The 22,170-nt window shown below is 36.7% G+C and overlaps 2 protein-coding genes across 3 annotated transcripts in view; one reads left to right on the top strand and one right to left on the bottom strand.

Annotated features, from left to right (window-relative positions):
• Positions 1-9,512, top strand: part of DNAI7 (dynein axonemal intermediate chain 7) — a 58,093-nt gene extending 48,581 nt beyond the window's left edge. The window contains exons 10-14 of one of the 2 annotated variants that reach the window (XM_082849644.1): positions 974-1,130; positions 3,930-4,144; positions 5,558-5,725; positions 7,678-7,791; positions 8,833-9,512. In XM_082849644.1, coding sequence (XP_082705770.1) covers positions 974-1,130; positions 3,930-4,144; positions 5,558-5,725; positions 7,678-7,791; positions 8,833-9,111 — 933 coding nt within the window. In that variant the 3' untranslated portion in view covers positions 9,112-9,512. The remainder of the gene's footprint in view (positions 1-973; positions 1,131-3,929; positions 4,145-5,557; positions 5,726-7,677; positions 7,792-8,832) is intronic. The other variant, XM_082849645.1, reaches the window with a different exon arrangement.
• Positions 9,513-9,518: 6 nt separating this feature from the next.
• Positions 9,519-22,170, bottom strand: part of IRAG2 (inositol 1,4,5-triphosphate receptor associated 2) — a gene marked incomplete at its 5' end in the record, with an annotated part of 91,234 nt that continues 78,582 nt past the window's right edge. The window contains 7 exons of the mRNA XM_082849525.1: positions 9,519-9,847; positions 10,727-10,834; positions 12,961-13,062; positions 13,359-13,408; positions 13,526-13,588; positions 15,276-15,319; positions 16,229-16,376. Of these exons, the coding sequence (XP_082705651.1) occupies positions 9,604-9,847; positions 10,727-10,834; positions 12,961-13,062; positions 13,359-13,408; positions 13,526-13,588; positions 15,276-15,319; positions 16,229-16,376 (759 nt within the window). The 3' untranslated portion in view covers positions 9,519-9,603. The remainder of the gene's footprint in view (positions 9,848-10,726; positions 10,835-12,960; positions 13,063-13,358; positions 13,409-13,525; positions 13,589-15,275; positions 15,320-16,228; positions 16,377-22,170) is intronic.

The following is a 22,170-nucleotide window of genomic DNA, read 5'->3' as shown; positions in this document are numbered from 1 at the left end:
TCTGTAGCCACTTTGAAGAATCTACTTGAATCAACTTTCCCTACCTCAGGGATAATTGAAGGACAGGGAGGAGGCCAAGAAAGACACCCTTTGGTGGAGGTAGGCCTTCAGAACTCTTTATCCATAGGAAGGTCCCACCCTGAACTGGGAATTTCAAGGATTCATCCAAAGAATTGTTGTTCTTGAAGTTTGGCAGGATATCCTGATAGCACCACTCCAGGCTCCCAGTTTGAGCCCAAAGTATCCTCCTTCACACCTGTTTTTCTCTCCTGCAACAAAGAGGCCTTCCTCCTTTTTTCCAAGTCCCTTTTTAATAATCTCACACGTGCCCTAGAAATTTTCCCCATTCAATTTTTTCCTCTATTTTGTAACTTTTTTTTTTTTTTTTTTTTGCGGTACGCGGGCCTCTCACTGTTGTGGCCTCTCCCGTTGCGGAGCACAGGCTCCGGACGCGCAGGCTCAGCGGCCATGGCTCACGGGCCCAGCCGCTCCGCGGCACGTGGGATCTTCCCAGACCGGGGCACGAACCCGTGTCCCCTGCATCGGCAGGCGGAGTCTCAACCACTGCGCCACCAGGGAAGCCCTGTAGATCTATTTTTGACGTCGGGCATTTCTTGAAGTCATTTTGTAATCTTTGGCACATTAATTGATTTCTGTAAGTGCCAGTTATCCTCTCTGTTAAATATATGCCTTGTACTGTTACTTGGAGGGATAAAATGAATAGTTAAGTCCCAGCCAGCATAGAACCTGGCCCATAGGAGGGTTCTGAATTACATTCAAGTGTCGTGATTTTTTTTTCCTCAAATCATTATCTTTAATTTTATTGTGACATTTTGTTAGTCAATCTATAGTTAAATGTGACCAAACTGCAGTGCTTATTTAAAATAACTGTATAGCTTATTCAGCAATATTTACATCTTTAACTGTTACCAGTCAGCTTCTAACTTGGTATTATTTTGGTCATTTTTAAAAGATACTCAAAGAAGGATTACAGAAATATACATATCCTCCAGAAACGGCAGAAGACTTTGAAACAGAAAACACTTTCCCACCCATAGAGGTCATGCTTGAGGTTCATGAGAACGTAATCTTTTTTGAGAATCCCATGGTTGCAAGGTGGGATGCTGAAGGTACAGCAATGTCTTAACCAGCTTTGATAATTATGTAATGAAAAGAGATACAATAATATAAATTCCTATATCAAATTAGGAAATGCAGCGTGTAAACTGAGTTTCTAATCTTACATATTTCTCTGCCAATTCTAGGGTCTTTGTTTTGTTTGCTCTTGATGGAAAAGAATAGGGATTGGAGTTTTTTATAACTATTAGTTGCTGAAGTGTTTATATCTGCCGTATTCTCTGAGAAATGTCTTTATGTTTATACAATTACGTTTTAAAAAAGAAGGAAATGAACAAAAATATCAAGATAGCATAGCAAATCAAAAACAAACAAATGAAAAGCCTACTCTCTCTTGAAATGGCCAAATAATTCACACTGGAGTGATTAAAATTTGATTATTTTAATGCTAATGATTTATAAGTTGCAAAGCTTATTACAGCCAGGTACTGAGGATGTGGAGTGGGCAAATGGGAAACCTGAGAAAGAGGAAAACTAGCCACTGTATGCCTCTTTATAACTTCTGACGAATCATGGGAAGTTATTGCTTATTCAAAATGTTAAATAAATATCAATGAAATCAGAAGTACTAACAGAAATACAAGCTAATAATTCACCAGTAATTAGCAGATACCTTATTTGGGGTTGGCAGGCTAAACTTTGAAAGGTCTCGGTCTTGTGAATTAATGTATGCACATTTTGGGGCTCTTAGATGAAAGCCGAATAGCTTTGTTTTTAGTGTAGGTGAGTTATTCTACATCCATCTATTTATTTGTGAAAGGGTTTACATACTAGATGATAGGTTTAGAACAGATAAGATCACTAAAGCACAGAGCTATTACTTTATTTAGTTAATGGGGGCAGAGAATTTAGAGAATATTTTGTACTTTAAACTTTTTCATGGTTGCTACACTACTCCATATTTTTGCTTGTATAGACATAGCCACAAGACATTATTTATTCTAGAAATAATTTATATATTAAAAACAGTATATTTTTATCAATACATTAAACCATAAAGTATATCAAAATGAACATTAGGTAATTTTTTCCTTTTATGTTGCTTTTAGAGGTTTCACTTTTCCTTTCCTTTAATGGTAATGTTCCTAAATATTTATCACATTAAAATTTATTCATACTCAATTAGTATTAGACAAGGTAAATTATCCCACATGATTCAGGGAAATACAATATGTAAAAATTGACTCTAACTACAGTAATTATACGACAGTAATCTACAACTCCAGTAATTTTTAAACCATGGGGAAACTTTTTTTGCCAGGGAATACTAGAAAGTTGAAGAATTTATTTATAGGCAATACTTAATTTTTACGTTTAAAAATTAAAATAATTTTGTTAATGTAAAAACAAAAAGAGGAATTATAAAGAACTTAGTTTTCCAATATAATCGTATTTATTATATTGAATTTGAGACTCAAAAATAGTCAGTGAAACCCTCCATGTGAGAAGAGGAGAAAGCCAAGTGGGAATGAAGAGGGTGTTCTAGAAAGATAATGATTCATTCATTTGTTCCATAAATATGCTGAACAATAAGAAAGATAGAGATAAATGAGACATAGTTCCTTCTTCCAGGAGTTTTCAAAGTTGTAGGAGAGGCAGAGAGGGAAAATAATCATAATACAATGTAGTAAGGTGCTATATAATAGAAGTGCTAAGGAGCAGAACAGTGGCTGGGTCCCATCTGGAGAGTTACGGAAGGCTTCTCCTAGGGTGGAATATTGAACAGGTCCTTAAGAGACTAAGAGAACTTTCACATGTAAGTCTCATGTGGACATATGTCTTCATTCCTCTTGGGTATATCCCTAGGAGTGGAATTGCTGGGTTAAATGGTAAATTGATGCTTACCTATTTAAGAAACTTGCCAAATTGTTTTTCACAGTAGCTGTACCAGCAAGATACGAGGTTTCCCGTTTCTCCACATCCTTGCCAACATTTGTTATTATCTGTTTTTTTGATTATAGCCACTCTAGTGGGTGTGAAATGGTAGTTTGTGGTTTTAATTTGTATTTCCCCAATGACCGGTAATGTTGAGCATCTTTTTTAATGTATTTACTATACTTTTGTATATCTTCTTTGATGAAATGTTTATGCAAATCTTTTGCCCATTTTTAAGTTGGGTTGTGTTTTATTATTGAGTTGTAAGAGACACAGAATACCACCTATTATATGATTGTATTTAATGAAAAGTCCAGAAAAGGCAAAATCTTTAGAGACAGGAAGTATATTAATAGTTGCTTGGGGCTGGTGATGGGGATGGGAATTAACTACAAACAGACATAAGAGATCTTATTTGGAGGATAATAATGTTCTAAAACTGAATAAAACTGGATGGTGATGATGGTCGTACAGCTCAATAAATTTACTAAAAATAATCGCATACTCAAGACAGGTGAATTTTAAAGTTGTTTAAAAAGAAAGATGAAGAGAGTTTCTCTAAGAGATAAAGGAAGAGTCCTCTCGGAAGAAAGAACGGCATGTGCAGAGGCTCAGAGGTATATGATGTTGTTGCAGAAGAAGAAAAAGTGTGGCTGGAAAGAGGTCTGAGAAGTGGCAAAGGAGGAAGCCGGAAATCAGAATCAGAGCTTCATTCTAAAGGTCTCACAGCTGTGCTGAGGAGTTTGGACTTGATCCTGTAGACAGGAAGAAACTCCCAGCAAAGCTGGCTTTTTGTGGAGATTCTATTCTAAATGTGAAAAATCAATTTATACATATTGCAGTTATGGGAGTGGTTTCATTCTTATTTTTGCAGAGGAAAAAATGGAACTAATGTCACATTCTTCCTAATTATAAAGGTAAACACTGGAAAACTGATGGCATCAGCAATGTATCTTACAAATGGGAAGACAGACTTATAACATTCAGCCTGGACACTTTTGGCCCTGTTACCTTGATTCAAGATGCTCATGTTAATATGCCATACCAGTCATGGGAGCTAAGACCACTTGATGTGAATAAAGTACTTCTGACTGTGACTACAGTATTTACTGAGATTCAAATACAAATTAAGGTAAACTGCTGTTACAGCAAGTCATGTCAAAGAGCTAAATCTGTTTGATGACTGTAAGTGTGTCAAAGCAATCAATCACTGCTGATTTATATATTGAAATGTGTCTTTTATAAATCTATTTACAATATACCTTGAACTGTAATTTCTAAATGAAATATAAATTAAATAGATAGGAAATAGCATGTAATAAGTAAAGTACAAATTTGTACCCTAAAGTTACTAGGAATAGAACAATTGGTGAAGATATAAGCCTGGTTGCAGTATGACTTTCAGAGTTTTTGATCCACTCTAAAGAGGCCTCCTGATCTTATCACCTAGCCATTTGAAATCCCTTTTGAGTGCCTCCATTGCTCGTCACTCAGAAATTACACAGTCTGAAATTTAGAGACACAAAAAGTAGATTTAGTGGTTGCCTGAGGCTGAGGGTGGGAATGAGGATTAACTGTAAATGGACATAAGGGATTTTATTGGAGGGATGAAAATGCTGTAAAACTGATTTATGGTGAGAGTTGCACCACTCAGTAAAGTTACCCAAAAAAATCACTGGACTGTGCACTTGGGTGAATTTTATGATATGTAAGATACACCTCATGAAAGTTGTTTTAAAAAGAGAGAGAGAGGAAAAAAAAGAGATAACCTGAAATTCCTTATGACTGTGGCAGGAAGGCTAGAATATCATCAAATTTGGCTTTTAAAGTCAGATGAGAGATGTGAACTCTGTACACCTTCAAATTGCCACTTTGCAGACATTTTTTAAAACAAATAAATTTATTTATTTATTTACTGTGGCCATGCTGGGTCTTCATTGAGGCAGTTTCAGTAGTTTGGTGCACAGGCTCTCTAGTTGCAGCACGTGGGCTCTAGAGCATGAGGTCTCAGTAGTTGCAGCATGTGGGATCTTAGTTCCCTGACCAGGGATTGAACCCGGGACCCCTTCATTGGGAGCATGAAGTCTTAACCACTGGACCACCAGGGAAGTCCCGCCACTTTGCAGACTTTAAAACTGGATAATAATTTTGCATTATTATGTTAAAATTTTATTATATATGTATAAAAAATTATGATCCTTAAAAGTTGCAACATGATTGCTGTCAAATAGCTATTATATATCAATATGAACACATGTAGTATTCTTAGATCATAATTTATAAAGTAGGAGACCTGAGAGATCCTTCAGTTCAGTCCCTGGATTGCTCAGATGAGCCCAAGAAGAGTTGATAAACTGCTTAAGGTAACGTGGAGACTTTGCAGTGGAGCTTTTGGGTCAGGCCTAAAACATTTCTGTCCTGCATTCTTTTTAATATAGGATTTTGTTTTAATAGTGTAAAGAACCTAACAGCTGGACCTAGAATGATAATGCGGTAATAGTTTCTTTAACTTGTATAAGCGCTTCTTTTTTCTTATTGAAACTAGGAAAACCTCTGCATGTTAGCGTCCATCAAACTAAATAACCAAAAGCATTCCTCTATTTTGGAAGAAAAGTGGATGACTCCTGTTTCTTTCATTATTGCTTTGAAAGAAGCTGGACTGAATATCTTCCCTACTGGACACTCTCACTTTTATGTTGTTATAAACTATAAGGTAAGAATGAATCTTTCCAAATTTAATGTGCTGGACATTTAGAATGTTAGCAAGTATTAAATTTTATATAAATCTTACGGTACACCAATGGTTTTCTATATTCACTTATATAAGATTATAGTTAGAAAGGAAGGAATAAATAGCATGACCAGAAATCCAGGGTTCTCTCAAATTTAATAATCTATTGTATGATCTTCATAGTGACACATGGAGCGTAACCACAGCTGGTCAGTTTAGTGCAAAGGTAGAGTCTGAGCAACTTCGCATTTCCTATGCTTTCTTTCTCCTTCCAGACTGGATACATGTAAGATTTCTTAAAAGAGTAAATGACTCAGCAGTTTCCCAAATATGATAAGTCAGGCAAAATCAGACATACAAGGACCACCAAACCCACTTCCTTCTATTTCTCGACAGAGCCTCCCTGTCTACGTACAGCTTCATATGACGCCTAAGTTTAGTTAAATGAGATCCTTCCATGTTAAACTGCGAGCTCCTTGAGGGGGGTGGCCGTTTCTTAATCAGCTTTGATTCTTCTAGCACCAAGCCTATTCCTAGAATACAATAGATGTTTAGCAAATATTTATGATGCATGAATGGAGACAGAGTGGCTTCTAATCATGAAAGGTGTTTTGGGCAGAAGAGTTCTATACTCAAGAACAAGTTTATAATATACCAGAAAATGGCAATATAGGTAGACACAACACTTGAAAATAATCCTGTCAATAAGAGTGCATACATATATGCGTAGGGAAAAAAAACCAACCTTAGTTTTAGTAACTCAAATTGCCAGTTACTCTACAAATGCTGAATGTCATATACTAGTCATCTTTTCAGAATATTATACTCAAGACTTTTTTTTTTCTGAACACCTATATTCTAGACATTGTTTTAGATGCTTAGGAAACAGTGAATAAAACACAGGTCCCTGCCCTTGTGGAGCTTACATTCTAGTTGAGGGAGGTAAAAATAAACAACAAACATAATAAACAAAATTATCTTATATGTCAAAAGGTGCTAAGTGGTATGGAAAAGGAAAGTTACAATACCAAATAGGGTGTAGGGGGAGAGGGGTTCAATAAGGAGACAAGATTTGAGCAACGCTTCAAGGTGGGGAATTTAGCCAAGTTGATATCTCTGGAAGGATATCAGCTTCCAGGTGGAGAGAAGACCTGGGGAAAGAGCCCAGAGGGTGTGGCCTGATGTGTCTGAGGATGGGAGGGACAGCAAGGAGGCCGGGGTGCCGAGAGAGCAAAGGGAGAAGAACAGGGGATAAGGTCAGAGAGATAACGGGGTGTATGGGGGATGTCAGACCACAGAGGCCCTTGTGGAGCATTGTTAGGACTTTGGATTCTACTCTGAAAAGGGAAGCCATTGCCCCGTTTTGAGAAAGAAGTCATGTAATCTTACATTTTATTTTATTTTTTTAATATTTGAATTTTAATTTATTTTTTAATAGTTTTTTAAAATTTTTATTGGATTATAGTTGATTTACAATGTTGTGTTTCTGCTCTACAGCAAAGTGAGTCAGTTATACATATATACATATATTCACTTTTTTTTAGATTCTTTTTCCATATAGGCCATTACAGAGTTCCCTGTGCTGTACAGTAGGTCCTTATTAGTTATCTATTTTATATATAGTAGTATGTATATGTCAATCCCAATCTCCCAGTTTATCCCCCCCCCCCACTTTTCCTCCCTTGTTAACCATAATTTTGTTTTCTACATCTGTGATTCTATTTCTGTTTGGTAAGTAAGTTCATTTGTACCATTTTTTTAGATTCCACTTATAAGTGATATCATATGATATTTGTCTCCTCTTTCTGATTAACTTCAGCTGACTTACATTTAAATGGATCTGTGTTGAGACCAGACCAGACTGTAGGGGGCCAAGGATGGAAGGGAGACTAGAGAGGCTCTACGATCAACTCTATTTGTTTGTATATTGACAGCTTCCTTTGGTAGAAGTGAAAGCTTATCGACAAATGGCCCTGTTAAGTTCTGCTTTTGCGTTTGGTTGGAGCAAGTGGAATACAGCATGCAATTCTGACAAAGTTGTATTTCAGGTATAGTATGCAAAAACCCCATTAGACTATTTTGTGCTCCAAAAGAAGATACTCAAAAGCTAAATGAATGTAGACCATGGTTTCTCCTTTTAAAAAGGTGAAAAAGATTAACATTCAAAATGGAGTTTTACAACTTCATTTTCTTTAATTTTGTCAAAAATATAAAACCAGGGCTTCCCTGGTGGCGCAGTGGTTGAGAGTCCGCCTGCCGATGCAGGGGACACAGGTTCGTGCCCCGGTCCGGGAAGATCCCGCATGCCGCGGAGCGGCTGGGCCCGTGAGCTATGGCCGCTGAGCCTGCGCGTCCAGAGCCTGTGCTCCGCAACAGGAGAGGCCACAACAGTGAGAGGCCCAAGTACCGCACAAAAAAAATAAATAAATAAAACCAAACGATGTAAAGGTTATACTTTCATTGTCCATTATGGTATCAAATGCTCTTGATTTCAGGCTTAGAGACCTTATCTCTCTTCACATCAACTGAAGAACAAATGTCAGCCTTTCACGTGAATATATCATCTATGATTCACAGACTTTCTCCTCTGAGAGGGTTAGGCCTCCAGTTTAACTTTCTGGCACATTTCCTACTGCCTGATAAAGAATGTATCTTATCATATTCTACACGATGACTGATGAATATTTTAGCATAAATGAGCCACCATATTTATTTATCTTGTTTATTGTGTGTTTCTCCTATTACAATATAAGCTCCTTGAAGACAAGGTTTTTATTGTTGCAGTTGTTACTTATTAATACGTTTAGTTATTTTTTCTTTGTTGTTGTTTTATCCCCAGCACCTAGAAGAGTACCTGACACTTGAAGCCATTCAATAAATATTTTTAAGGAATTAATACATTTTGATAAGTTCCATAAACACCAAGATATAAACAGTTTCATGCTTTTAAAAAAATGAGACATTAAGACTGTTTCTTTTTATCTTAGCAATTCAGGGAACTCAACTGAGCCCTTCAAATAAAATACTCTACTGTCAAAATACCCAATAAAAGAGGAACTAGTAACATATCTTTCTTTCTTTTTCTTTAGGTGAGGGAACACCTTCCTAAAGAAGAACCCATTCAGAATCCTAATTGGACCCTTTTAATGTTTAATGGTGACAGGGCACAGAGCCTCAAAATCAATGAATCCAGTGATGCATTCTCTGAAGCCCTTAAAGAAGAAACTGAGTTTCATTCTACTTTATATCACATGGTTAAGGATTTTGCTTCTAAAGAAGCAATGAAGAAAGTTAGGTGTTCCAGCTGCCAGTTTGTTGACTCTGTATGCCACATGCTACTCTCAACTAGATTACTCAGCTATTCTTAATCCCCACTGATAAATTTTATTCAGTATGAAGAATGAAGCAACTTGGAGAAAAATCCGGGATTTCTACAATAAAGTGTAATGAGTGGATATATGCCAAATAGGCTGTTAAAATGATCTAATCAGCATTTTACACTCAAATTTTACTTTCTAAGAATTAGGGGTTTTTTCCTTATGCATATGTGACCTACTGAGACTTCCAACATTCACTGTATGAAAATTTGAATGGTTCTTTATTTCAATAAATTTTAACAAACAATAATATCTCCTCCTCAAAAAGCTCATTAAAAAAATCATGTAGGTGGGCTTCCTCCCCATTGTATTTTAGTTAGGAAGGTAATCACAAAAAGAGGGAATATAAAATATCTTACAGTCATCCTGAGAACCTCTGGCTCCATGCTATAATTTCCCAGCTAAAAGCTACTAATTTACAAAGTTCAGATACTGAAACTTTAAAAATCAAGATTAGCATTAGCACATTAGGATGTGCTGCAGTCACACTGGCGGTGGCCCATTGTGTTGGAGTCTGGTAAATGGCCACAAGATATGTTCTAGAGACATCCAGGAGTCCCCGTCCTGTGTGGGAGCAGCATCCACAGACTTCTGGAAAAATCGGCCTGTGAAGAAGCTCATCAATGCCGCGAATAGTACAATGAACGCGACAGAAAGCCAGAGTGCCTTACTGGCCTCTCTGATGGAAGTCTTGAGATTTGTTGCCCAGGAAGCTACTGTGTTATAACTACAAGGAAAACACAAAGTCAGCATGTGGTAATCACAATAATCTGTTATTAGAAACACTCCTTTTGTCAACAAGAATCAAGTCATGCGTCTGCCCTGCATAATTCCACCAACACCCCCTCATAATAAGCTACACGGTATGGTCTAGCCTCTTGGCTTTGCCCACAATCTGCTCCCCCCACCCCTTACAACTTTTGGAATTAAAGAAATGATGTGCTAAGGTAAGAATCTGAAAATTATGTGATTTAGGCATTACTTAACTCCTAACAAGTACATTTGAGTATTAAGTTCATCTTTTCAATCAGGTAAGGCAATTTATATTCCTGGGGTAGAAGAAATAATGTTATTCATTGGGTAGAGCAAGACATGTGTACTTATAAACATGTCACTTATTTCTCACCATACCCTGGACTTTTGCCGTACTGAAACCCTAAAATTCCTTTTAGAAACACCCACCAAAAAAGATTGCAGCATCATATAAGTCTTTGAAAATAGTTAACTATGTGTTTTACATGTGCTAATTCATTTACTCATGACAGCAAAGACATAGGTACTATTATCATCTCTATTTTACAGGTGAAGAAATCAGTGCTCAAAACTGGATGAACTTGCCCAGGTCACACAGAGTCAGAGAGCTAATTCAAGCCTGGGCCATCTGGTTCCAAGGCCAAGTTCTTAACACTGTGAACTCACCTGCCTCTTGTAGTTCATAGGTTCAGGGATAATTGTTAAACACCATATGGAGTTTGTTATTCATCTTAAATTTAACATTTTGAAAGGTCTTTTAGTAAAGTAATTTGATTAAGATTAATTCTGCTAACCCTGCCTTACCTTTCCCCATTCCACCAAAATGGTATCATTTAGCAAGTAGACAACTTACATTGAAAAGACATCCCATTTTGATGGATTATTTTTCTTTTCAGAAAGACTTGGCTTTCTTGTCCTTTCTACTGTTTCTTCTTCAGGTGGTTCTGAGTCATCTTTAGTTCTGTAAATAAATATTGTTTTTAAATATTAAACTATGGATAATGTGCTATTATCATTTATAACATACTGCTAAATTTTCCTGTATTACTAAGGAAGCTTGCAGATATTCGTTTTGCTTTAGAAAGATTTGATAAATAGTAATTCTAAAAGTCAAATCACCAACTTTATATTTTTAACCATTTATAGGAATTCGATTTTCTTTTCTTTCTTTCTTTCTTTTTTTTTTTTTTTTTTTTGCGTTACGCGGGCCTCTCACTGTTGTGGCCTCTCCCGTTGCAGAGCACAGGCTCCGGATGCACAGGCTCAGCAGCCTTGGCTCATGGGCCCAGCCGCTCCGCGGCATGTGGGATCTTCCCGGACTGGGGCACGAACCCGTGTCCCCTGCATCGGCAGGCAGACTCTCAACCACTGCGCCACCAGGGAAGCCCAGGAATTTAATTTTTTAAAGTAACTTTCTGTATTTAGAAAAATAGCAAATGTTTGTTGTAGAAAATTGGGATGCTAGCCAAAGAACAAATAAAAAGGGGAGATTTACAAAGAACATGTGTAAGTTAGTCAATTCTCACCACTCATAATTAACCACTGTTGTTACTGTGATTTTCCTTCTCAGCATGTGCGTGTGTGTGTGTCTGTGTGTGTATTAGTAAGTACACTTTAAAAAGCAAATGTGGATGCTATATTTCTCCATGTATTTTTCATTCAACGTATCATAAAATTTTTCTCATTAACAATTGATTTTACTCTTTTTTCTGTAGGTTTTTTGAGCAGTGCTAAAGTGGAGTAACGTCAAAGTGTCATTTCTTCTTTCTCTAAAAAATCTTAATACTTTTAAACATGTTTATGAAGATATGTTTGGTATAAAACTACCTAAGATAAACTATTAGTGGTCAGTGAGCTGGGAAGTAGCAAATAGGTTGACTGTATTTAGATAAAATCATATTATCTAAAGAGGGGTCCTTTACCTGAACAAAACTTGTTTCATGTTCATGTTCCATGTTTCATGTTCACTGATGAGTCCCTAGTTGGATTTGAATACTGAAATCCCAAACTTACAGTCCCCTCACAACTGCCAAAGGGAATTGTGTCTCAAAGTTTTTGTTTTTGTTTTTCAGTCAAACACCTATAGGGAATGCATGTGATAGATTTTAGTTTGGTTTTTAAAGGCAACAAAGCCCAAAAGCCAGAATTCTTGTAGCATTTTCAAGGTTTCAGTCTTCATTTGCGGAAACTTTGCAGTAGAAATCATACCATACTGACAAAAATTTAAAAATAGATTATAATCTTTTCAAGGAAACTCTTGATTTTTTTTAACCCAGATTAGAAAATATCCATTATGTTAACTTTAAATCTAAAAAGAGTTCAGTACATGCAATTAGACTCCCAGGATTATTTAAGGAAAAAGTAAAGGCTTTGAGGGTAGGAACTATGTCTTTTTCATCTTTATACCTCTTAAGCTTGAGCGTAGTGTGTCTCACGTAACAGGCACGCAATGAACGTGTTATAAAATCAACATAAAATCATTTCATTAAGATCTCTACAGACGAGGAAACTGAGACCAAATAATGTTAAGCAGTTTGTCCAATGTCACCCAAGGATTTAGGGGCAGCATTTCTTCTCCCTCCCTCTTGCCCTCTACCTTTCATTATAGGAGTATATTTCATTTGTTTAACTTGCTAGATATAGAGATGGCAATGTAGAGTTTTATGTTTCCCCTCGTCTTCATTTACTTAAAGGGAAGACATGTATATATAATGCGCATATATTACATATTACATTATATGTTGTAAATAATTCATCCAAGTAGATGAAAATTTTATTTCTGTGGCTCTTCATTGACCTTTCCCCCTGATGACAAGAAACCTATACAGGAAAAAAATTCTCTTCACATATCTGGCAAATTCCAGGTTCTTTTCTAACTTAAGACCTCAAACCTTGAAGTACTGAGTGCTGTGAGAGTGAATGTATTAGCAAGTAACATTTATATAGTACTTTACAGTTCACAAAAGTCTTAAACAATGAATGATCTTTTTGATGATGCAGCATTGACCTCATCTCCACAGAATAAAACTGATCCCCACTATTTATGCCTGGCACATCAGGTTAATAAACACATCAAGCTTCACCTACTTCAGTTCACATTTTTCTTCTTCAGCATCTGCCCAGGAATAGGTGCTAATAAATCGATGTAATGAGGGACGGTGTTCACTCTGCTTTGACCCCAAAATACGCCTAAATAAAGATAATTATAGCCACTTGTCAAATCAAATACTTCTGTAGCCATTACCAATTTATTTCCCACTACCTAAATCAATACAAAAATGATACATTCTTATTTTTTCCTTGGCATATTCATATAATGCTTATTTCATAAGAAATAATTTCATGAACATATGCCAGTTTTTATAATTATTCTGCATATACTCCATACAAATCAAATGTTACTATATCACTTATTTCAAACATTTACTTTAGCCCAGTTATAAAACAGTAAGTTTCCCAAAGAGCAACCAGAAAATTACACTTACCAACTGCTTGACCTCCTACTGAATCGGTCATTATTTTCCATCCCAGCCACCTTTAAAGTTCAGATGTTAAGGAAATAATAAAATATGAATTTAGTGTAGTAAATTTATATTTCTGTCATATGGAAATAAATTTGCTTTGGACTAAGAACACTTAGGGATTTGCTTACCATTCCTGCATTTCCAATATTTCTGGGCAAAGAGGCAATGGTCACTCTTCGAAGAGAAGATGGCTACCCAAAGGGGGAAAATGTACACTTAGAAAATTCTCAATGTTTTATCCTTGTATGAAACACTGATGGGTATTCTTGAATGTACACATCCATGTACTTGATCACTGATGAGTTAAACAGGAGACATATTTTCGAGGATTTTGTTATGGCCAAATTGCCTTCCAGAAATATTCTGCCAATTTATATTCTACCTTCTCCAACAATGGATAATTTTTGCCAATCAAGTAAGGAACATAAGGCTTTCTGTTTAGGTTTCCAGTAACACTGAACACTGTTTTTCTATGCCAAATAACCCTGTATGTATCTGCTCTGAGAACCACCTGTTTATGATTTTTGCCTATATTAATTTTGTTAATGATATTTCTTGGCAGAATTTTTTTATTGTTAATGTAGCCAAATCTTTTTATCTCTCTCTCTTCTTTTTTTTTTTTTTTGGTTATCTTTGGTTTGGTTTGGTTTGGTTTTTGGCCACATCATGTGGCATGCAGGATCTTAGTTCTCTGACCAGGGATCGAACCCATGCCGCCTGCAATGGAAGCGTGGAATCTTAAACACTGGACCGCCAGGGAAGTCCCTCATCTCTTCCCCTCTTTTGCTATCATGTCTTTTATGCTTGGAACGGTTTTCCCCAACTCAAGAGGAGATAAATATGCACCTATTTTAGGGACTTTTTTCCATGGTTTCATTTTTTCCATTTTATACATTTAAGGATGAGTATGACATTATAATGAATGGATGTGTTTATACCTCAGCCTTGAGATTTGTACAGGAGAATGTTATATTTTGTGGCTCTTCACATTTAAATAAGTAGAACTTCAGGAAATAAACTGAAGAAGTTTTATGTGAATACTTTTCTTAAGCCACCATTTCTAATTTATTTTTATAGGTTAGTTGAACATCAAAAATAGCAAATTGTGGTCCAAAATCCTGGGTTCTAATCATGATTCTGTCACTACAGGATCATAACTAATCACTTAACTTCTGTGAAAGTTAATTTCCTCATCTGTGAAAAAGATTTGGATGGAATGATTTTAAAGTCCCTTGCCCAAAAATTCAGTGAAATCTTGATTTTCAAACTGACAGAAACTGCTGGTTGACTTTCAATATCCCATTTTCCCCTTCTACTTAGTAACAAACCCCACTAATTTTTAGTTAGGCATACAGCCTCCAGAATAAAAGCTGTTTTCATCTTATTTCCAACAAAGAATGAAAAGGGAAATGTTATCTGGGACTTCTAGGAAGTGTCTTCAGAGGTAGAGAGAACACCTGTGCTCGCTTCTTCCTTTTTCTTGGAGCAGGACTCAACATAATGACCAGGACTTGGTACCCAGAAATGACAAAGCTATCTTAGACTATGAGATGGAAGCAAAGTGCTGAGGTCGATGACTCGGCAAGAGAGACGGGGACTGGGATTTTGTGAAGCTGTTGGACTGCTTATTCCCAACTTTGGTTTCACACGAGAGAGAAACTATCGTTAATACTGGCTTTCCTCTCGCTGCCAGGCAAACTTAATTGATGTACAAATATTGCAAGAAGTAGAAAAGCGTACATATATAAACACACATGTATATATACATAACACATATATATGAATTAAAATCACTGTTGTTTTATGATTTAAAGCCATGTTGCTTCAAGTAGTATTTTAAAACCATCTCAGCTATAACATTTGATAGACATTTGTTACCTTAGAGTTTAGAGAAGCTGAACGTTTTTTAATTTGGCAGTCACCTGAAAGGGAAAACACATTTGTGTATTTTTGGAATTACATGTGCAGTTTAACGCAATGGTCTTAATTCTTTACAAAGAAAAGCAATGGTTGGAAAATATTTAAGACCCTAGAGACTACTGAGCAATATAAATATCTGGTTATCATTTATTTGGTGATTCACAACGTTAGTAATCTGAACCAATGGAATACAGTCCTCTATGTCACTGCCAATGTCCACCATGCCTGCCTAGCACAGAGGGGGCACTAAATGGATGTCTGCTGAATCAATGAGTCCAAAATTACAGATCAGAAGATCATCACATGTTATTACTTTTCAAGAAGAGAGAACAGAATCATTAAAATGAAAATTCTGCCTATAGACATTCATACTGTCTATTTAAAATAAAACTATAAGGTTCATATAAGCCTTCTGTTAAGATATTCTCCATGGTCTCAGATGTCTCCCTATTTTCCAATCTATTGATTAGCTTACCCTGTCACAGTCCTTCCTTGTTCGAGGGATACAAAACCATTGTTGATAAGAGTGGTTCATTTATGCTACTGTGCCTTGCTTTATGTGTGGAGAAAAAGCCAATTCTAACATATCCTAAGTAAGACAACACTGGGGTCAACTCAATGAGTTAGATTAGTTATATTTGCTCATGTCATCATTTTAATGAAATCTTGGTGTCTACCATAAAATCCATCTTGTCTCCTAATTTGTCTTCTAACTGACATCTTACTCTGGGCTATATAAATAACAGGAATGAGTTATTTCTTATATTCTATATATCATATCCTTCTAATATAATCTTAACATAAGGGTCTTATACTAAAGACATTATATAATAAGAATTAGTAAGAGAGAGAATGAAAAAGAAGAAAGTTAGAAAGACATAACTGATACAATTATCTTAAACTTTTATTACCTTCATCTTCAAGAGGGTTAAAAGTCCTTTCATTTTGCAAAAGAACCTGTTTTAGTTCTTCTAATTCAGCATGTTCTTTGGCATACATTCTCTTCAGATTTTCTACATGCTGAATCATCACTTCGACGGCTTTACTAACCCGGCTTTCCTAGCAGGAAAAAAAAAAAGAACAAATTTAGGGCTTCCCTGCTGGCGCAGTGGTTGAGAGTCCGCCTGCCGATGCAGGGAACCACGGGTTCGTGCCCCGGTCCGGGAAGATCCCACATGCCGCGGAGTGGCTGGGACCATGAGCCATGGCCGCTAAGCCTGCGCGTCCGGAACCTGTGCTCCGCAACGGGAGAGGCCATGACAGTGAGAGGACCGCGTACCGAAAAAAAAAAAAAAGAGCAAATTTACATTGAAAATACTATTCTTGATACCCAGTTAAAAGACAGTGAATGAGACACATGCACTTATCTTCACTCCATCCTTAAATCCTACAAAAATGACAAGGGATTTTTTTTAAGGCATGAATAGACAAGTGTAAATAGAACGGAAGAGGATATAACAAATTTTTGAACACCTGCCAAGTAGAAGGGCCGGTGGTAAATGACTAAGACCTGAAAAGCTGAACCCTAAAAAAAGCAGTAAGAAAAGCCTAGAAGCCACGTGGGTTATACCACAGAAAGCTGCAAATGCTCAGGAATTAGTGGTGCCTTTGGAATTAAGCTTGGAGATAGAACAGAAGAAATGGTTGAAAATCTGTAAAAAGTGATTAGATCCACAGATCCCCTCCCTTACTCAGGTCAGCTGAGCCCCTCTACCAATTTGGTGAAAGACTACAAAAGCTGGCTATCTAGAGAGAGTTAACCAGAGTGTCTGTGGATTGAGCAGTAACAAATAGTTGATGGTGAGTGGATCATACAGAAAAGAATAGATTTAAGCAAAAGTCTATATATATATTGAATCTAGAGATATGGAGCCTTATTCTTCCAACTATCAAACACTTGTAGCCAAGCTTATACTCTCAAGACTGGCAGTTGGAAGACTTTTCTCTGAGGAATCTAACATTGCAAGATGACAGTCTTAAAACTACCAACGTTAAGAGTATCCCAGTGACACAACCTAGCTTGTGTGAAGCTCAGAGCCAACAAGAAACGTCCCCACCCAACATATACAGAGCTCCCAGTCAGCTGTATAGTGGGTCATCACTAGTCAGAGGAAAGCCTCTAGCCTGAGAAAAGGAAATCAAAACAAAAAGAAAAAAACTAAAATTTCAATGAAACTATCAATATCTTCAGAAAAGTAAGAATAAGTATTGCATCTATGAAATAAGAACAAGATATTAAAAAGCAACATCCTGAGAATTTTAAAAGTCTGGAAATTAAAAATATGATTAAAAAATATGTAACTTAAGAGTTTCAAGATAAGGTTAAGGAAATTTCTCTGAAACTAGAGCAAAATGACAAAAATGTAGAAAACAGACAAGAAAGGACCAGTTCAGAAGAAAGGAATTCAAGAAGTATAGAAAATGTAGAAAAATTCCATCAAATGTAGAAAAGGAAACAGTTCAAGAAAATCTCTGAACTCAAGAAATAACTTTCCAGCTTAGGACCTAAAACAGTGGTTGAAAATAAACCCATGCCAAGGAAGGACAGTAGGGGTAAGAGGATATCCTAAAAGCTTCTGGAAAGTAAAAAGGGGTTATAAACAAAAGTTCAGGGGTCAGAATGGCATCAAAGTTTGATAGCAACTCCAGAAGCTAAGAAGAAGATGAAAAATTATGAAGGAAATGATTTCTAATCTAGAATCCTTCACCCAGCTACCGTAAAGACATAAAGAATAAAGCCATTTTCAGTTATATAACATTTTAATAAGTTTACCTCCCAGGCATTCTTTCCCTCAGAAAAACGCGTGAGATGTTCCACCAAAATAAAAAAGTAAGCCAGCAAAGAAGGAGGTATGGGATTCAGGAAATGGGATTCAACTCAAGAAAGAAGTGAAAGAAATCTTCATTTAAGAATTCCTAAGACTTTTGTGTTGAGCCTGAAGAACAGTCAGTTGAGACTGACAGGTCAAAAATCTCTGGAAGCAACATCTCAATGAAGAAATGGACAGAATACCTGATGAGTTTGAATGTATTGTGAGATCTAGACTCCCTGGGAGAGGCTGAGAATAAATTAGAGATAAGTAAATAGAAAACTAAGCATAACAATCATGGCAAAGGAAAATGATTAACTCCACGAAGAACATGAACATTGTGCAAAGGAGGAAAAGACATCATAACAGACTACTGTCTCTGCTATGAATAGAATTTACACGGGCGTAATAATGTTTACAGATAATATAGATCTAATATTATTCATCCACTTTTTTTAATTAAAACTTTTCATTACGATAATTTCAACAGACACAAAAAGTAGACAATAAGCCCACACATATCTATTAACCAGTTTCAAGAACCACTAACATTTTGCTATATGAGTTTCATCTCAAGTTTTGAATGCTATTTCTTTTTAAGTACAGGTGATGAACATCATGTGGTTTTACTCATAAACATTTCAGTAAGTATCTAAAAAAATATATATATATAGGAATGTATTGTCTTAAATAACCACAATGCCATGATCACGTCTAACAACATTAACAGAAACATCTTATCATCTAATCCATATACAAATTTCCCCAATTGCCTCAAAAACATCTATTTACAGTTTTGTTTGAATTGGAACCTGACAAAATACATTCACTGTATTTTTTCTTTTTTTATATTGATGTGTAATTCACAATATAAAATTTACTATTTTAAAGTGAACAATTCAGTGACATTTAGTACATTCACAGTGTTGTGCAACCACCACTTCTATCTAGTTCCAAAACATTTTTATCACCCAAAGTAAACCCCCACACCCACTAAGCAATTACTCCCCACTCACCCCTCCCCACCAAAACCTAGCCAATACCAATCTTCTACCTTTCTCTAAAGATTTACCCATTCTAGATACTATATATAAATAGAATTATACAATATGTGTCCTTTGTGTCTAGCACCTATAGTTTGCATAAATTCTTCCAGATTCATCTACACTGTAGCATGTATTAACACTTCATTCCTTTTAATAGTTAAATAATATATTAATAATATGATAATAATATTGTAATTTCCCCACATCCTTGTCAACACTAGTTACTTTCCTTCTTCCTTCCTTTCTTTTTCTATTATTATAGCTATCCTAGTGGGTGTGAAGAGGTATATCATTATGGTTTTGATTTTCATTTCCCTAATAATTAAGCATCTTTTCATGTGCTTATTGACCATTTGTATATCTTCTTTAGGGAAACGCCTATTCAAGTCTTATTTGCATTTTTTTCATTGGGTTGTTTCTCTTTCTGTCAAGCTGCAAGCGTTCTTTATATATTCTGGATACTAGGCCCTTATCAGATATATGATCTTCAAATATTTTCTTCCATTCTGTAGATTATCTTTTCACTTTCTTGATAATGTCCTTTGATACACAAAAGTTTTTAACTTTGAGGAAGTCCAATTTATCTATTCTTTTGCCATTGCTTTTGGTGTCGTATACTCCCTCATTTAACAAAAACTTTTTGAGTACTTGCTATGCACATTTTAGGCATTGAGGAGACAAGCAGTGAGCCATACAGACACATATTCCTGCCTTCATGGAGCTTATATTCTAGTGGGAGGAGGTAGACAACAAATAAGATGTCAGTAAAACATAATAGTATGCTAAAATGTGATCAGCATTATGAAAAAAGACAGGGAAGCTCTGGGGTGGAAGGGGTTGAAATTTTACAAGGGAGCTCAGGTGGTCAGCTGGGCTATTCTATGAAGGGGACAGTTGAACAAGACTTGGAGAAGGTGAGGGCTAAGACATGTGGACACCTAGAGGAAAAATATTCTAGGCATAGGGAACAGCTAGGACTGGGGGCCTGAGTTGGCAGCATGATGAACAGAAACAAGTCCCGTGTGGCTGGCGTGCAATAACCCAGGAAGACAGTCACAGAAAATAAAGCCCAAGGGGTAAGAAGGCAGGGGAATCATGTAGATCTTTCTAAGCCATCATAAGGACCATGGCTTTTATTCTGAAAAAAATGAGGAGCCACTTGAGGGCTGTGAACCAATAAGTAACATGAAAAAAAGAAGAGTAGCATGACCTGGCTTAAGTTTTAAAAGGATTATTCTGGCTGTTTTATTGAGAAGCGACTATGGGGGTGGGGTGGGGATTGGATTTAGATGGAGACAAGAAGACCATGTAGGAAGATATTGTAGTAATCTGGGAAAAAAATAGAATGGTGGCTTAGATTAAGGTGGTAGCTGTGGAGAGGGAAATGAGTGGTTGAATTCCAGACATGTTCTGATGGTAAAGTAAATAGGATTGACCATAGGATTAGATGTGGAGTGTGAGAGAAATGTGTTGAGAATTACCCCCAAGGTTTTCCAGCCCCAGCAACTGGAAGGACAGAGTTGCCCTTTACTGAGGTAAGGAGACTATGTGTGGAACAGTTTTTGGAGGGACTGTCAGAAGTTTATTTTTGGATGTGTTAAGCTTAAATTGTTTATCAAACTTCCAAGCTACATCAACAGTAGCAGGTTCTAGTCTGAAACTCATGGCAGAGGTTTGGGATAAGTGTGTGAATTAGGCAGTCATTAGTTGACTACATAGGATAGTATGGGGATTGAGTGACGATGGAAATCAGACGTGCACTGGTGAAGCCCTGGGGCCCATCAAGATTAAGAGGGCTGGGAGAAAGGGTGGGACCCGTAAAGGAGTCTGGAAGGGATTGTTCCATGATGTAGAGAGAAGGATCAGGGGACTGTGGTACCTGGAAACCAAGGAGGAGAGTGTTTCCAGGAGGAGGAAGAGCTCAGCCGTGTTGAATGTAGCAGACAGGTTAAGGAAAATTAGTAGGTTAAGGCTGACTAGAATATGTTTCAGAGAGACTGGGAGGAGAGAAATTGGAAACAGCACAATTCTGTTGAGGAGATTTGCTAAAAATGGGAACAGAGAAACAGGGTGGTGGAGAAAGAGTGAAAGATTGTTTTGTTTGTGTTTGTTTAGTGTTATTTTTCCTGTCTTAAAAACAACGTATTTGTGTGTTGATGGGAATGATACAGTAGCGTGGGGAAAAACTGGAGATGGAAGAATGCAAGGAGAATTGGGGCCCAAGATTCTGAGTAATTTAGAAGGGATGAGATCTTATATACACGTGGGATGGTTAGCCATGGATAGGATGAGAGACAACTCATCTTTCGTACCAGGAAGGAAGGCAATGTCAAGGGTTTAGGTGCTTGTAGGTTCAGAGCTTTTGGCAGGTCCCTTCTGATTGCCTCAACTTTCTTACTGAGTTAAGAAGCAAAGTCATTATTTGACAGAGAGAGAGGGGAGGACATGATGGTGATTTGAGGAGAAAGGAGAAAGTGTGAAAGATGGGAAGCCCCAAGGACCACTTGAGGTTTGTGATGAATTTCAAAAGAACTCAGTCAGCACAGAGGTGTGAGGTTTTCCAGCTATGCAGGTATAATCAGGTGGAGAAATGGATTTAAAACAAGTTGTAGATTTTCCTAATGTTTAAAAGAAAACAAGAGAAGGAAAAGTGTTGAGGGTTCATGCAAGGGAGCTAATGTTGTGTTTGACCATGGAATTTAAGCTTGGTTAGGAAAGAAGAGAGATCAACAATAAGGTGAAAGACAGTGAAAAGGTGTGAGGGGGAACGATTGATAAATAAATTTTCATCTTTGTAGTAGGAAACCAATAAATATCTAAAACTGAATCACTTGGTGACAGTATAAGCATATTATTTGGAGATATGAATATTAATAAAAAACAAACCAAAAGAGTTGAAAGTTGTTGCTCTGGAACATGGGAAATGGGATAAGAAGGCTTTGAGAACTACTTGACTTTTTTTTTTTTTTTTTTTTTTGCGGTACGCGGGCCTCTCTC

The sequence above is a fragment of the Leucopleurus acutus genome (assembly GCF_964270905.1).
Source record: "Leucopleurus acutus genome assembly, chromosome: 11".
NCBI classification, from domain to species: domain Eukaryota; kingdom Metazoa; phylum Chordata; class Mammalia; order Artiodactyla; family Delphinidae; genus Leucopleurus; species Leucopleurus acutus.
This window is presented reverse-complemented; position numbering and strand designations above follow the sequence as displayed.